At 44.7% G+C, this 16,061-nt stretch overlaps 1 protein-coding gene across 3 annotated transcripts in view; it reads right to left on the bottom strand.

Annotated features, from left to right (window-relative positions):
- LOC106603419 (homeobox protein cut-like 1) overlaps window positions 1-16,061 on the bottom strand; it is a 221,370-nt gene that overhangs the window by 38,156 nt on the left and 167,153 nt on the right. For 2 of the 3 annotated variants that reach the window (XM_045717150.1, XM_045717152.1), the window contains exons 14-18: window positions 15,073-15,852; window positions 9,066-9,146; window positions 7,458-7,559; window positions 6,915-7,004; window positions 6,059-6,579 (exon numbers count right to left, since the gene is read on the bottom strand). In XM_045717150.1, the coding sequence (XP_045573106.1) occupies window positions 6,059-6,579; window positions 6,915-7,004; window positions 7,458-7,559; window positions 9,066-9,146; window positions 15,073-15,852 (1,574 nt within the window). The remainder of the gene's footprint in view (window positions 1-6,058; window positions 6,580-6,914; window positions 7,005-7,457; window positions 7,560-9,065; window positions 9,147-15,072; window positions 15,853-16,061) is intronic. The other variant, XM_045717151.1, reaches the window with a different exon arrangement.

Here is a 16,061-nt window from a genome sequence, read left to right as displayed (position 1 = left end):
GTGAGTAACAAATCTCAGCAGTTTGAGAAGTAGCTAACAACAGACAAACAGCATATACTGTAGATGTTCCATCAGAGGGTATTAGCCATGTGTTTAGCAATGCTTGATATAGTGATATGACCAATGTTCGCTCTAAGCTGTGTGCGTGTGCAGAAATATCAGCCCACAGAGAGAAGCATGAGATTGAGTGAAGTTCAACTTTCTAGAGTAGTGTTCATCAACCGGTCAATTGCGATCGACAGGTCGATCTCCAAGGCATTCCTAGTCGATCACCAAACATTTATTTTAAAAGAATTATAAAGCATTGTGTTCCTATTTTTTTTAATTTGTTTTGGGCTGTTGGCGGTAGGTGCACACGATTCAGCTGCCCTGTGCGCTGGGTAGGTGAACTGTTGCCATTTTGAACCATTTCATGTGTCTGAAGGTACAAACTCTGCCTTCCAGGCTGACCCAGAGAGCAAATCAAGTGCACTATAGGCCTACCGCTGGCCAATCGAATGGCTCAGATGACCGTCTCTGCTAGAGGTCGACCGATTAATCGGAATGACCGATTAATTAGGGCCGATTTCAAGTTTTCATAACAATCGGAAATCGGTATTTTTGGACGCCGATTTGGCTGTTTTTTTTTTTTAGACCTTTATTTAACTAGGCAAGTCAGTTAAGAACACATTCTTATTTTCAATGACGGTCTCGGAACGATGGGTTAACTGCCTTGTTCAGGGGCAGAACGACAGATTTTTACCTTGTCAGCTCAGGGATTCAATCTTGCAACCTTACGGTTAACTAGTCCAACGCTCTAACCACCTGCTTTACATTGCACTCCATGAGGTTACGTGAATGCAGTAAGAAGCCAAGGTAAGTTGCTAGCTAGCATTAAACTTATCTTATAAAAAACAATCAATCAATCATAATCACTAGTTAACTACACATGGTTGATGATATTACTACTTTATCTAGCCTGTCCTGCGTTGCATATAATCGCTTAGGTACATGTTGCTCCAACCATAAACATTAATGCCTTTCTTAAAATCAATACACGAGTATATATTTTTAAACCTGCATATTTAGCTAAAAGAAATCCAGGTTAGCAGGCAATATTAACCAGGTGAAATTGTGTCATTTTGCGTTCATTGCACGCAGTCAGGGTATATGCAACAGTTTGGGCCGCCTGGCTCGTTGCGAACTAATTTGCCAGAATTGTACGTAATTATGACATAACATTGAAGATTGTGCAATGTAACAGGAATAACGTTTTGTTTTCGAGATGATAGTTTCCAGATTCGACCATATTAATGACCTAAGGCTCGTGTTTCTGTGTGTTATTATGTTATAATTAAGTCTATGATTTGATAGAGCAGTCTGACTGAGCGGTGGTATGCAGCAGCAGGCTCGTAAGCATTCATTCAAAATAGCACTTTCGTGCTTTTTGCCAGCAGCCCTTCGCAATGCATTACGCTGTTTATGACTTCAAGCCTATCTACTCCTGAGATTAGGCTGGTGTAACCGATGTGAAATGGTTAGCTAGTTAGCCGGGTGCGCGCTAATAGTGTTTCAAACGTCACTCGCTCTGAGACTTGGAGTAGTTGTTTCCCTTACTCTGCATGGGTAACGCTGCTTCGAGGGTGGCTGTTGTCGATGTGTTCCTGGTTCAAGCCCATGTAGGAGCAAGGAGAAGGACGGAAGCTATACTGTTACACTGGCAATAACAAAGTGCCTATAAGAACATCCAATAGTCAAAGGTATATGAAATACAAATCGTATAGAGAGAAATAGTCCTATAATTCCTATAATAACTACAACCTAAAACATCTTACCTGGGAATATTGAAGACTCATGTTAAAAGGAACCACCAGCTTTCATATGTTCTCATGTTCTGAGCAAGGAACTTAAACGTTAGCTTTTTTACATGGCACATATTGCACTTTTACTTTCTTCTCCAACACTTTGTTTTTGCATTATTTAAACCAAATTGAACATGTTTCATTATTTATTTGAGGCCAAATTGATTTTATTGATGTATTATATTAAGTTAAAATAAGTGTTCATTCAGTCTTGTTGTAATTGTCATTATTACAAATAAATAAATAAATAAATAAATACAGGGAAAATAAATAAATAAAATCGGCCGATTAATCGGTATCGGCCTTTTCTGGCCCGCCAATAATCGGTATCGGCGTTGAAAAATCATAATCGGTCGACCTCTAGTCTCTGCAGTAACATAGCAGGCATAAAAGAAAGCTACAGCAAAGTTGATATTATGAGATTTTAAAACCATGACTAGAGAGAATGTCAATGAATACAGCAAAGAGCTGCTGTTTTTATGACTGAGTTCATGTTTAAATTCTTACTCAGCACTGTCAACACTTTGTGTTCAACACTTTTATAAGCCATAAAATGCGCATTTTTCCTATTTCCACTCAGCGCTACAACAAACACTGCAGCAGTAATGAATGACTAGCAAAGTGTATCTTTAGGCTTGCATTGTTATTATTATTAGCAGCTTAGGTCTTTTTTAATATCGAGGAATATTTAACTTTCTCTGTTCATAGAAGTAACAACATGAATTTGTGCATGAGGCAGAAATAATGTGGTGCGACACGAGTTTCGCCATCATCTGGAAGACTGTGTCCCTTTTTGGTCAGTGTCAGTGGAAGAAAGGGAGAGCGGAGGGATGTTGAGAGGCGGACCCTCAGTCTGCTGCTCTCCCTCTGCTGAGACTGACCATCAGATGTAGGCACCATCAGTCCAATTAAATTAAATAAAAAGCTAATTATTTAAATGTATGCTCACTCAGCTGTGCTTCACAAGTAATACAATAATGGATCTATTACCGGTGTGATCATATAGCCTACCTCCATTTTTTTTATATATTTAAAAGAAATGGCCAAACAACAATGCATTGGCAGGCCAATTCAAGCAAAGCCAATATGCATTGATAATCTATTGGGCCTATAGCTTACCGCACAAACATAATTGCTACAGTACTGTTTTTAATTGGTTAATGTTGCATAGACTTATGTTTTTCAAGTCATGTAAAAAACAATCTGAGCGGTAGATCTTGGCTTGCATTTTGAATCAATCGGATCTTGACTCAGAAAGGGTTGGTGACCACTGTTCTAGAATTATCCCTGTTATCACTATCAACCTTTCCCTTTACTGTGGAAATTGTGATCGAATCAAAGCAATATTAGCCACTTTCAATGCAACATGCCAAAACAAAATTAACTATGCAAGAGATTTTGTTGTAGGCAGAACACATCGGCGTAGGATTCTATTGCATTGGCACGCACTACTCAGCCTGTACTCTACACAAACCGGTGCGGCATAAACAATCAGAGCTGCAGTAGGCCTATATGCAAATAGACCTTTGCCATTTACTTTGAACTGGACTGTGTTTACAGCATGAGCGGTTGTGAGTAGATGCGCTTTTTAGGAGATCAAAACAAGAGCTACATGTAGCCACGTGTGCACATTTTGTTCAAATCCTTTGCTAGTTAGTTAATTATTAGCCCAGTTATAGATCATTTGTAGTCAGAAATAGGGGAGTGATTGCTTCCTACAAGAGTACAAGATTTATACATTTCTAGACATCTTTGAAAAGCGAGTCAGGTAAAGAGCTTTTTTTTGTCTTAAAGGGGAAGTGTTGTATTTTGAGATAGGTTTATTCAAACCTAAGTAGCCAATAGACAGAGGGTAGCATAAGCGGTCTGATTCTCTGTAATAATGTTATGGCAATAATAGTGCATTTTGTTTTATAAAGTGATTTCTTGCATCAAACAACACAACAACATTTTCAGTCACCTTGTCTGAATGACAAGTGGATAAACAGGTTAATGTCAAGCCCTGCATGTCTTTTTTTCAAAAGTATCACGGACTGTAGGCCTACATTGAACACCACACATTGGCAGCAACTGTAGGCTGAATGATAGAACAGCTATTTCCATGTTAAAATATTATGGGATGAATTTTCTCCATTGTTTTTGATGGTAGGCCTACAGTACATTATGATCAAATAGCCACAGTAGCCTACATAGCCACTGTTAAAACTAAGTTAAAGCGGGTACAGCCTCAGTGTTCACAGTAAATGTGTGCTGGAAGTTGCACAGAATTAGAGGGAACATTGGATATGACACATTCTCAGAACATTTTGAACATCGTGGCTGTGGCGGTCATGACATTTTGTCAGCCAGTAACTGTCATGCAAATAACTGCCGGTCCGTTAACGAACAAAAACACATTTAGCATCTCTGGCCTTCCATGCATAGCCTACAAGCCACTGAAATCAAATCAAATCAAATGTTATTGGTCACATACACATGGTTAGCAGATGTTAATGCGAGTGTAGCGAAATGCTTGTGCTTCTAGTTCCGACCATGCAGTAATATCTAACAAGTAATCTAACAATTTCACAACAACAAAGGAATGAATAACAATATGTACATATAAATATATGGATGAGCGATGGCCGAACGGCATGGGCAAGATGCACTTTGGAACGTCTGTCTACATTGAAAAAAGTATAATAAATCAATGTAATATAGCCTACACCGTCACAATAAATCCATTATTTATTTTAGACAGGTCTAAAGAAACATTATGATATGAAGAAAATTAAGCCTATTTCAGGAGAACAGAATAGCATATTCTGAGTCATCCTTATGTTAGGCCCTGATCTGGCTATGCCATATGGCTGTGGGCTACACTTGTTCATTTTGCAGACAATATTTGCTTAGGACTCTGTGGCATTATTTTATGTTCAAAAGAATATAATTGAACATACAGTAGCTGAATAAAATAGAAAGGATATGATTGAGGGAGTGCACACATGCGACTATTCTGTGTTGAGCGGTTAACAAAGTGATCATTTGAAACAGGTCCTCCTATATGCTTAATTGAGTTATTTATGCAACTTTAGTTGTTAGGCTAAATGGTTTGATTTTTAATACATTCTAAGGCTGCATTTTGCGACAAATGTATGTTTTTTTAACGTCACTGGTTCTTGCACAGGCTGCACACATTTCATCAGTCTCTCATTCACAATTTGACAAGCCCTTGATAATACTCTCACCCATCAGACTATTCTCAATGTAATGTGGTCTTTACATATAGCCTACTAATATATGTGTGGAAATATTTGAGGATTTACTATAGAATGGCCCACAAAAAAAATATGTCATCCGTAGCCTGCACTCGAATAGCGAATGGGGAAAGCGCTTACTGCGGTTATGTTTTTAATATGCCAGGTAAGCTACACCGGTTGTAAAGCGGATTCATGTCCTTAATAATAAAAATAATTGCAATAAATATAGCAGCACCAGAAAGCTGGGATCATCTTTTAAATAGTGGCAGGTCAAAACTCTGTTTTCACAAGCCATTGTGCAATGACTGGGCTTATAAGAACATGTGTTTCACTTGGCTCTGTGGGCTATGGGCTCTCTAACCCTGTTCCAGGGGTCCTAGGCCTATAGGCTACGCTTAAGATTTATTTGCCCACTTTAGTTGCGATACAAACCTTATCAAAACATACAGGTCTATAGGCTAGGCTACATGTGCATGCAACTATGATTTGAAAAAGTCGCAAAGAAATGCATGCACTGTTTGCATAGCATAGCCTGTAGAAATCTTGTGCAACATGGGCTTATAGGAACACATTTCATTTCATGCATTAACCAGCAATGAGGAGCTGGCTCTCACTGCACAACAGGTGATCCTATTCCACTCAAACTCTGAATGCCAGGGCTCTCATTAAGTGTTTGATTATATTTTCGATTGCATTGGGATTGATGTCAGAGTGATTAGAGGGACAATAGATCGCTGAGTACCAGGCCATTAGTGACTGGCTGTTAGCAAGTTTGGTAGGCTACTAATGACCATCAGCAGCACCAGAGTACAGTTTTGGAGAAGCCTAGTTACGGTCAAGTGGAATTTGACTGTGGTCATGACTGCCGGTGTGGCGGTAATGCAGTGACCGTAACAGCCCTAACTGTGGCCTGACCACCATGGTTCAGAGGTGAGAGGTCATGAAGGCAGAGTGTGTGAGGTATTAACGGTACTGTACCTCCTTGCTGTCCTCCTGACTCCGCGCGTCGTCGTTCATGCTAGACGTGACTCCCCGCCCCCCGGGGTGCATACTATTCCACCATTGGTCCCTCCAGGAGCCCCGCCCCTGCTTGGTCCCTCCGTCCATTAGAGACCCTCCTCCTCCCCCGCCTTCTCCCACCACCACCGTTCCTGCCTCCTTCACCATGGCAGAGTGGAAGTCCAGGAGGGAGGAGGGCGAGGAGGATGGCGGGATGGAGGGCTTCTTGAGGGAGAGGGCCAGGGGTGAGTAGGAGGCCGGGAGAGTGGAAGCGCCCAGGAGTTTAGGAGAGAGCAGGGCCAGGTCAGAGGGGCCCATGGAGGAGGGCTTGAGGATGGGCTCCAGGGCGGCCTGCTGGGCCTCCATCTCCCTCCTTGCCTGCTCTAGGATGGAGCGGATGGTCTCGTCTGAGCTGGAGGATCCACCTGAGCCGATACTACCACCCCCACCAATGCTGGACGAGGGAGGGGTCTGAGACGAGTCCACTGCAGGGAGAGAGACTGACAGAGAGGATACACAGTCATCAGACAACGCTACAAATGTCATCCACACTCAACTTCAGATGATGCTTCATAGCCCACATTTACAGTGCTAGGATAAGTGGAGGATAATTCTGCAAGGTTTTGGATTTTCTGTTTGATACCTGAAGTTCTACACAAAAGGAAAATAAATGCTCCATAGTAGAACCATATCCCTTAGATTTAAGACATGGTCAAGGAAATGTTTTCTACATCCCTTACAGAAACAGAAGGCACAACAGTCTTGTAGTCTGTATTTGGTTTGTATATTCTCGGTGTTGGGCCACACAGTGTTTAAGGTTAAATCCATTCCTCACCGAGTCTGAGACTTTGTGCATATTTTGCGAAATAGTTGCCCATGCCTCGGGGGTAACCTGTCTGTCGTCGCTGTCTGTTGTCCACACCATCTGTAGTGGGTGGCATGGCGTCAAAAGGGGGTTAGCACGAGGGACATCTCTTAGACATTCTAATGGCGGTGTATGGGGTAGTCACTAGCACTGTTTGACATTAGTTATGGCATTGGCAATTTAGGGATAAATGTCGGACCCATTAGATACAATTGGGAAAGCTTGATCCAACCACATCACATCCTACTGTATGTTCATCCACTTTACGGGCTGTATGAGGTCAACACACTAGGAAGTCCCTTCATCCCTTCAATACCCACCATCCCTATAATTTACTTATAAGGGGCATGCAGTGTGGTATGAGGGTTGGGGGTCAGACGAGAAGCTTCAACAGCAGGGTTGAGGTCAATTTATTTTAGCTCTGTCAATACAGGGAATCAATTGGAAATTCAGACCAGACCCTGGTGTAGAGTAGTTTCCATCAGACACAAAGCAAAGAGAGGAGTCACTCACCAGCCTTCTGGACCTGCAGCTCTCTCTTGGCCTGCTCCAGGATGGACTTGATGGCCTCGTCTGACCCACTCTCCGGAGTACGGATCCGCGTGGTGATGTTACCTAGGTATGGGCAACAACGGTCAGGGGTCAATGGACTGTACCAAAGGGAGGGACGGCGGGAAGCAATGGGGGTGATAGAAAGTTGGGGTAATTAATAAATGTTGACTACAATATGTCACAGATGCACAGTCATAACATACCCTAAATATAGCTGAATGTTTTGAGTTTGAGAAAAGTGCTACTTTTCCTATAAAAATCCAGTAAAACAGTAAATTCAAACAAGCTGTGAGACGGTGAAGTTTGAGTCTACCCACTGTCTCCTGTCTAAAAGGAACCCAAGGACGTTGTTCCTAGCCTTCTCCTTCATTGGGTTCTGACAAACCGCCACGGCCCCCCTGGACTGCAGTACTCCCCATGGGTCTCCCTTTACAACACAGCTCAATCCTGTTAACACAAGTGGCCAAGTCTACACATGTTCCTCATGAGCGCTGAACAGAACAGAACACTTCCAGCAGCCAGCCAGCTACTCTCTCTCCGCAACAATGGGAACCAGACTTTGGACAAGCTCCATAAGAAACATAAGACCTGGTGTTGTGGACGGGCTTCAGAAGGGAAGGCTAATTGCTGTTTGGAGTTAAACATGGAGGGGCCAGACTAATGCGGCTCCCAACTTTCGGCTTCCTCTCCTCTCTCTCTCATTTGTCCTGAGTGAGTGGTCGGAGTAATTGGGCAAGGTCGTGCTCGCTCATGTGTGTGAGTGAGGCGGGGAGCAGCTGTCTACATGGGGGGTGAACTGCAAGTAATTCATGACAAAAAAGGGGTCTGACCCGGGAAAGGGCAGGTGACTCTGTAAGCGCTCCCCCCGGAGTGGAGACATGGTGGCCTACCAGTGACACCAGTAAGACCCAGCACTCTCACTCATACACAGACACACACACGCACAGTCATGGTGGTGTTTGGGCACAGCTGCCGGGTCATGGGGACGTGATGTAACCTCTGTTTCACAGTTTTGTTGAGGCCACCACCGCCTGTAAAAATAAAAAGGTTTGAAAATGTTTGTGTTTGCGGCCTACCGAAGTGCCAAACAGCATGTAAGCACCACACCCTTGGCCATTTTCATAAGGCATGAAACACTGCATGGGTTTGGGGAAAGTACATAGTACAGCATATAAAGGAGCTTTTTAAAGGCAAAATTATATGTATGAGGTTTGCCCTGATGTCAGACTGGGAGAGAGATTGCGCAGGCTGGTTGGGACTACGACGCACCCTATGGGTTGAAAGGGTGCCTTTATAAACCCCTCCTCGTTTGCCTTATCCTGCCCCTGGTTTTTCGCCTGAGGTAGAAGTTGCCCTTAACCACCGATCTAGGACCAGATAAAAAACAACCCTTAACGAGGAAGAAACATATCTGACCCTGTATCAGCCTCATCCCTGTATTTTGAACCAGACTCCAGGCCAGAAGTGGTAGAGTGACTTTGACAATGGCTAACTGACACAACAAATTGGACAACATAAAAGCCGACCAAAACACTAAACCAACCACGATAGGGAAGGCAAAGAACAGACCTGCCCTCGAGGAGCCTTCGGAGCCGGTTCTTCGCTTCGGAACCTCCTGAAACACTCTGTTCAGGTTCTGGCCTGGGTTCTCTGTTGGAAAACAAGCGGCGACAGATAAGATAAGTGTCAGACCACTGGACTGCCACATGGATGAGGGGAGACACTGACCTAGGCACAGGTCTAGGATCAGCTTACACTCCCCAAATTCGAACCTTAAACATTAGGCGGGAAAACTCAAAACGGACACCAGATCAGTGTCTAGGAGCAGTTTTATTCTACACAAATGGATATAGTGGTAGTAGTCAGGGCATTTGCTATATAGAGCTATAGATCTACAGTTACTAGACCACCTGATCACCACAACATCTAGACATCTGAGCAAAAACCCTAACATTTGGGCAAAATCAATTCAACTTATTTAACATGGATGAAACCCATAAGTGATATACAAAAGAAGACAAATCTAACTAGAAGCCATATGGTTCAGTATGTAATAGAGCTCTGCTACCCGACCCGAGCCCGACGGGCCCCGACATTATACATTGGGTTAGAGCCGGCTAGGGCCTGTTTTTTTATCATCACCAAATTGATTACTAACATTTTGAAGCTAAGCCATTTGCTTGTGCTGCGCAGTACTGTCATATCTTACTAAGATCATGGCATCAGAAGTGCTTCAACCTCGTCAAATATAAGACCAGAGCATTGTCTGAGTCGACAGAAGAGAGAGATTATTTCACTGAAAATAATAATGTTCCTTGAGTTGTTGTAGTTTAGAGTGACGAAAAGTTGCTAGCAAACTGCTCTCTCATGCCTTGTCATTGAGCAGAGAAGTCCCAAAGGAGCAGTTGCTATGGTTACTCACATGCAGAGTCATGAACAGAGTGCATGCAGCGCTGTGAGGGAGCGGGGAACAGCAAAATGCATCATACCGGCCTTATTTCAAATCAAATCGTATTTGTCACATACACGTGTTAAACAGATGTTATTGCGGGTGTCGCGAAATGCTTGAGTTTCTAGCTCCAACAGTGCAGTAATATCTAACAATACACACAATCTAAAGTAAAGGAATGGAATTAAGAATATATAAATATGTAGATGAGCAATGTCAGAGTGGCATAGACTAAGATACAGTAGGATAGAATACAGTATATACATTCGAGATGAGTAATGCAAAATATGTAAACATTATTAAAGTGACTAGTGTTCCATTGGCCAGTGATTTCAAGTCTATGTATATAGGGCAGAAGCTTCTAATGTGCTAGTGATGGCTATTTAAGATGGTCTTGAGATAGAAGCTGTTTTTCAGTCTCTGGGTCCCAGCTTTGATGCACCTGTATTTCTTTATTTTGAAAGTTATATATCTTAACTTGTTATTCTAACTTCCGCAACTCATATAAAGCCATCCCCCGTTCTCCTTTTGGAAAATCTGACCACGACTCCATTTTCTTGCTCCCAGCCTATAGACAGAAACTAAAACAGGAAGCGCCCGTGCTCAGGTCTGTTCAACACTGGTCCGACCAATCGTATTCCACGCTTGAAGATTACTTCGATCACGTGGACTGGGATATGTTCCGCATAGCATCGGACAATAACATTGATGAATACGCTGATTCGGTGGGCGAGTTTATTAGCAAGTGCATCGGTGACGTTGTACCCACAGCGTCTATTAAAACATTCCCCAACCAGAAACCGTGGATTGATGGCAGCATTCGCGCAAAACTGAAAGCCAGAACCACTGCTTTTAATTAGGGCAAGGCGACCGGAAACATGACCGAATACAAACAGTGTAGCTATTCCCTCCGCAAGGCAATCAAACAAGCTAAGCGTCAGTATAGAGACAAAGTAGAGTCGCAATTCAACGGCTCAGACACAAGAGGTGTGGCAACCAGCACCGTCGCGGACCATGATGTCTTGCTCCCAGACAAACTAAACAACTTCTTTGCTCGCTTTGAGGACAATACAGTGCCACTGACACGGCCCGCTACCAAAACCTGCGGGCTCTCCTTCACTGCAGCCAACGTGAGTAAAACATTTAAACGTGTTAACCCTCGCAAGGCTGCCGGCCCAGACGGCATCCCCGGCCGCGTCCTCAGAGCATGCGCAGACCAGCTGGCTGGTGTGTTTACGGACATATTCAATCAATCCTTATCCCAGTCTGCTGTTCCCACATGCTTCAAGAGGGCCACCATTGTTCCTGTTCCCAAGAAAGCTAAGGTAATTGAGCTAAATGACTATCGCCCGTAGCACTCACTTCCGTCATCATGAAGTGCTTTGAGAGACTAGTCAAGGACCATATCACCTCCACCCTACCTGAAACCCTAGACCCACTCCAATTAGCTTACCGCCCCAATAGGTCCACAGACGACACAATTGCAATCACACTGCCCTAACCCATCTGGACATGAGGAATACCTATGTAAGAATTCTGTTCATCGACTACAGCTCAGCATTTAACACCATAGTACCCTCCAAACTCGTCATTAAGCTCGAGACCCTGGGTCTCGACCCCGCCCTGTGCAACTGGGTCCTTGACTTCCTGACTGGCCGCCCCCAGGTGGTGGGGGTAGGTAACAACGTCTCCACCCCGCTGATCCTCAACACTGGGGCCCCACAAGGGTGCGTTCTCAGCCCTCTCCTGTACTCCCTGTTCAACTATGACTGCGTGGCCATGCACGCCTCCAACTCAATCATCAGTGGTACAGTGGTAGACTTGATTACCATCAACGACGAGACGGCCTACAGGGAGGAGGGGAGGGCCCTCGGAGTGTGGCGTCAGGAAAATATCCTCACACTCAATGTCAACAAAACAAAGGAGATGATCCTGGACTTCATATCGACGGGACAGTAGTGGAAAAGGTGGAAAGTTTTAAGTTCCTCGGCGTACACATCACAGACAAACTGAAATGGTCCACCCACACAGACAGCGTGGTGAAGAAGGTGCAGCAGCTTCAACCTCAGGTGCAGCCTCTTCAACCTCAGGAGGTTGAAGAAATTCGGCTTGTCACCAAAAACACTCACAAACTTTTACAGATGCACAATTGAGAGCACCCTGTCGGGCTGTATCACCGCCTGGTATGGCAACTGCACCGCCCACAACCGTAAGGCTCTTCAGAGGGTAGTGAGGTCTGCATAACGCCTCACCGGGGGCAAACTACCTGCTCTTCAGGACACCTACACCACCCGAAGGCCAAAAAGATCATCAAGGACAACAACCACCCGAGCCACTGCCTGTTCACCCCGCTATCATCCAGAAGGCGAGGTCAGTACAGGTGTATCAAAGCAGGGACCGAGAGACTGAAAAACAGTTTCTATCTCAAGGCCATCAGACTGTTAAACAGCCATCACTAACATTGAGTGGCTGCTGCCAACATACTGACTCATCTCTAGCCACTTTAATAATGAACAAATGTATGTAATAAATGTATCACTAGCCACTTTAAACAATGCCACTTTATATAATGTTTACATACCCTACATTACTCATCTCATATGTATATACTGTACTCTATACCATCTACTGCATCTTGCCTATACCGTTCGGCCATCACTCATTCATATATTTTTATGTACATATTCTTATTCATTCCTTTACACTTGTGTGTATAAGGTAGTTGTGAAATTGTTAGGTTAGATTACTTAGATATTAATATTAAGTAGATATTACTTAGATATATAGTTAAATATTACTGCATGGTTGGAACTAGAAGCACAAGCATTTCGCTACACTCGCATTAACATCTGCAAACCATGTGTATGTGACAAATAACATTTGATTTGATTTGAAATGCCAAAAGATAGTTTTTGGGTGGAGTTTTCCTTTAAATTTGGCAGAAGCAATTGGGCATGGGTGGGGTAGGGCCTGAACATTGCATATAGGGCTTGGGCTTAAAATTCATGCCCGTGCATGGCTCTAGTATGTTACAATGCTTGTAAAAACACATTGGCCAGAGTAATATGCACAGTAGAAGGCAACAGTCAACTATTGTCAAACAGCCAGAAACAAAGAAAGTGGATGTAAGACCACTCCACACAGTCTTAAACCACCCTCTGAGAACCCTTGAGTCAATCCAAATGTTCTACCATTCAAACCACATATCAAACTTTTCACATATACAAGAAGGGACATTGATGGGGATTTGGGCTCACTAAAACGTGAGTTGTGGGTTCAGTTATTGAAAACATAAATGATTGAAACAGAACTAGTAGCTATGGCACATAAGAACCACATTACATTTCTCCCCAACATGATTCTATTAAACTTCTGTTAAACTTCTCCCCTGGGCAGACAGGTTTGGGGCTTGCTGCCAGACCAATTCCTTGAAATCTGTCCAAACAAGCACAATAGACAAGAGTGCAGAGCTACAGTGTGTACATTCATCTACACTCACTACTCTGCTTTAACACAGAGGAGAACTAAAGCTCAAACGTTTACATCATCCCTGCCCTGACTGCCAAGTGTGCCCTTGCTGTGAAATGTGGAGAAACCAGACTGCGGACGCATTTCCTAAACTGCATGTCTCGCCTCGCTCTCGTCCCGAGCTTCTTGCCGACCGCAGCAGCTCTCGTCTTGCCTTGTGACGCTACTGACTGAGCACCAAGCTCCACACTTATCAGTTCCTCACTCAGGGACAGAGACAGAGCAGAGAGAGACAGACACAGCGAAAGAGTGGGATGGATATGAAGAGGGGGATAGAGATATTTAGAGAGGGAGAGAGATTGTGGTGGAGGGGGGAAGAAAGAGAAAGAGAGAGCAAAGAGGAGAAATAGGAAGTCATTTAATAGGAACACAATGTATGCGTTTTGTAATCCGTCTCAAATTTGACATAATTGCTTGTAAAAGTGTCTGCATTAGTTATCAGCAGTTTGGGGTGAAGAATGAGGACTTTGCAGCAGGGGGGTGCAGCTTCAGTCTTTAATTGACCTCAACACACACACACACACACACACACACACACACACACACACACACACACACACACACACACACACACACACACACCTGTCCAGACTTGCATGTTATTGACTGCCGTTTGAGCACTGATGTGCCCATTCAGACAGATCAGGAAAATTTCCCCCTGTAATCTGATGGGATCAACTTGCCTCCCACTTACTGACTCAACAGTACAGGCTGCGTTCCCCAGCAGCACACAGCAATGTGCCATTTAAGACGGTTACAAAATCAATAGGAAAAGGCAGTGGACCGACAGCGATAAGTGCTGGAGACCTGAGTGGCGCATGCGAAGATGACATTTTGATAGACCCACTTCTAAATGCTCCCTCCCTCTAACGGGTGTGATTCGTGGGAAGGTTGCTACAATGACAGACGACAGGCGATAACGACAGGAAAGGGAACATGTCTGCAAGGTTAATCTGGACGTCTTAGCAGGCGATATGACTGGTGACAATGATAAGGATCGCTGTCCATTCATCAGGGCCCGAGCTATGGCTACACTGCTGAAGGGTGGGGTTGGACAGCTGTGGTTAAAGAGACAGTGCTATCAACAGTTACCAAAAATGCAATGGTTTGTCAAGTCAAAGGTTTAAGGTTTAGAGCCATGCTCTGACTGAGGGTCAAACATTGAACATGGATCTGCTGAAGTTTGTCTTTTGTTAATCTGAATCGAGTGTCTGACAAAATTCAATGTACCATTCAGCACCCCTTTTCCTATTGAGTTGTGTACAGAGTTTTGTGGGAGAGCATAGCAGGACCGCACTGAAGCTACTGTAACACAGAAACAGAACACCAGCCTGAACCTGAGGCCTTTCTACTATACGCTTCAGAAATACAGCTGTCAAATCTTTCACCTGGAACTGTGTGATGTGTGGAACTGTGTGATGCAAAGCATCTGGAGGCAGAGACATCAATAAAATATGTATGTTTAAGTGACGCGCTCAGCTAAGTGTGCATGTGAGAAAACAGTGATACAAGCTCAGATAGGTCTATGTACTGTACGTTTCTGTATGTCTGGGTGAGAGCAGTTAATGTCCTGTGTGAAGACATTTCTATCAGTCTCACCTCTCTGCCTCCCCTGGATGCTGCGCAGTGCCAAGATGTTCTGCTCGTCAGATAGGAACTGCCTCATCTTGTGGAAGGGCTCCTTGCCCCTGATGGTCAGCTTGCTCCAGGGCTTGGGCCTAGCCAGTATCTCACTGACCGAACCCTGGGACAACCCCAGCACGTAGTGGCCGAAGATCCTCTGCCCAATGTTGTGCTTGATCAGCTGCTCCTTGACCTGACGCGCTATCTCAGATGTGTCCATGTCTTCACCTTCCGAGACACTCCCTGCACCCTCTGACTGGCTGGGCGAGGGGGCTAGGCCATTAACGTCTGGGCTGCCCGCTGACGGATGCTGGGATTGCGACTGCAATGACTGATGGGGTGGCAGAGGGCTGGCTGAGAGGGAGTTAGGGGTTGGGTAGTGGGCAGGGGAGAAGAGCAGGGCCTGGCCAGACACTGAGTCCTGCAGGGCTTTGGAGTAGAAGGTCTGCATGAGCTGGCGCTGTAGCAGGGAATTGAGCGACACTTTGCCCGCCAGGGGGAAAGCGGTGCCTGCCGACGCCAGCGAGGAGGGGCTGAAGAAGTCCTGCCCGCCAAGCCCGCCGCCCGTGGGCGAGAAGTGGTGCGTGCCATTGGCGGTGGTGACAGGGGTGGTGTCGGAGGAACCACCTGAGCCAGTGCGCAGGAGGAGTTGAGAGGAGGGAGGGGGAGGGGAGCCCTGCAAGTTGGTGCCCATGGGCGTGGCAGGAAGACGCTGTTGACCCTCTGGTGAGTCTTTGACCTTTCGCTCCCTCACACCTGTGAGACCAGACAAAACATGACACAGATCAATACATCAAAATATCTAGACAAAACACCATCTACCTACAAGTACACAAGTTTCATCACACCCATTAGTGAGAGATGTTGGGGGTACAGTGAACTACAGTTGAGTAGCATAACCTTAGAGTGGCGATGCACTGATGCATTGTGCGAATTTGCCAGTAGGGCTTCTGGCTGTGGAGAGG

Source organism: Salmo salar, chromosome ssa04 (assembly GCF_905237065.1).
Source record: "Salmo salar chromosome ssa04, Ssal_v3.1, whole genome shotgun sequence".
NCBI classification, from domain to species: domain Eukaryota; kingdom Metazoa; phylum Chordata; class Actinopteri; order Salmoniformes; family Salmonidae; genus Salmo; species Salmo salar.
This window is presented reverse-complemented; position numbering and strand designations above follow the sequence as displayed.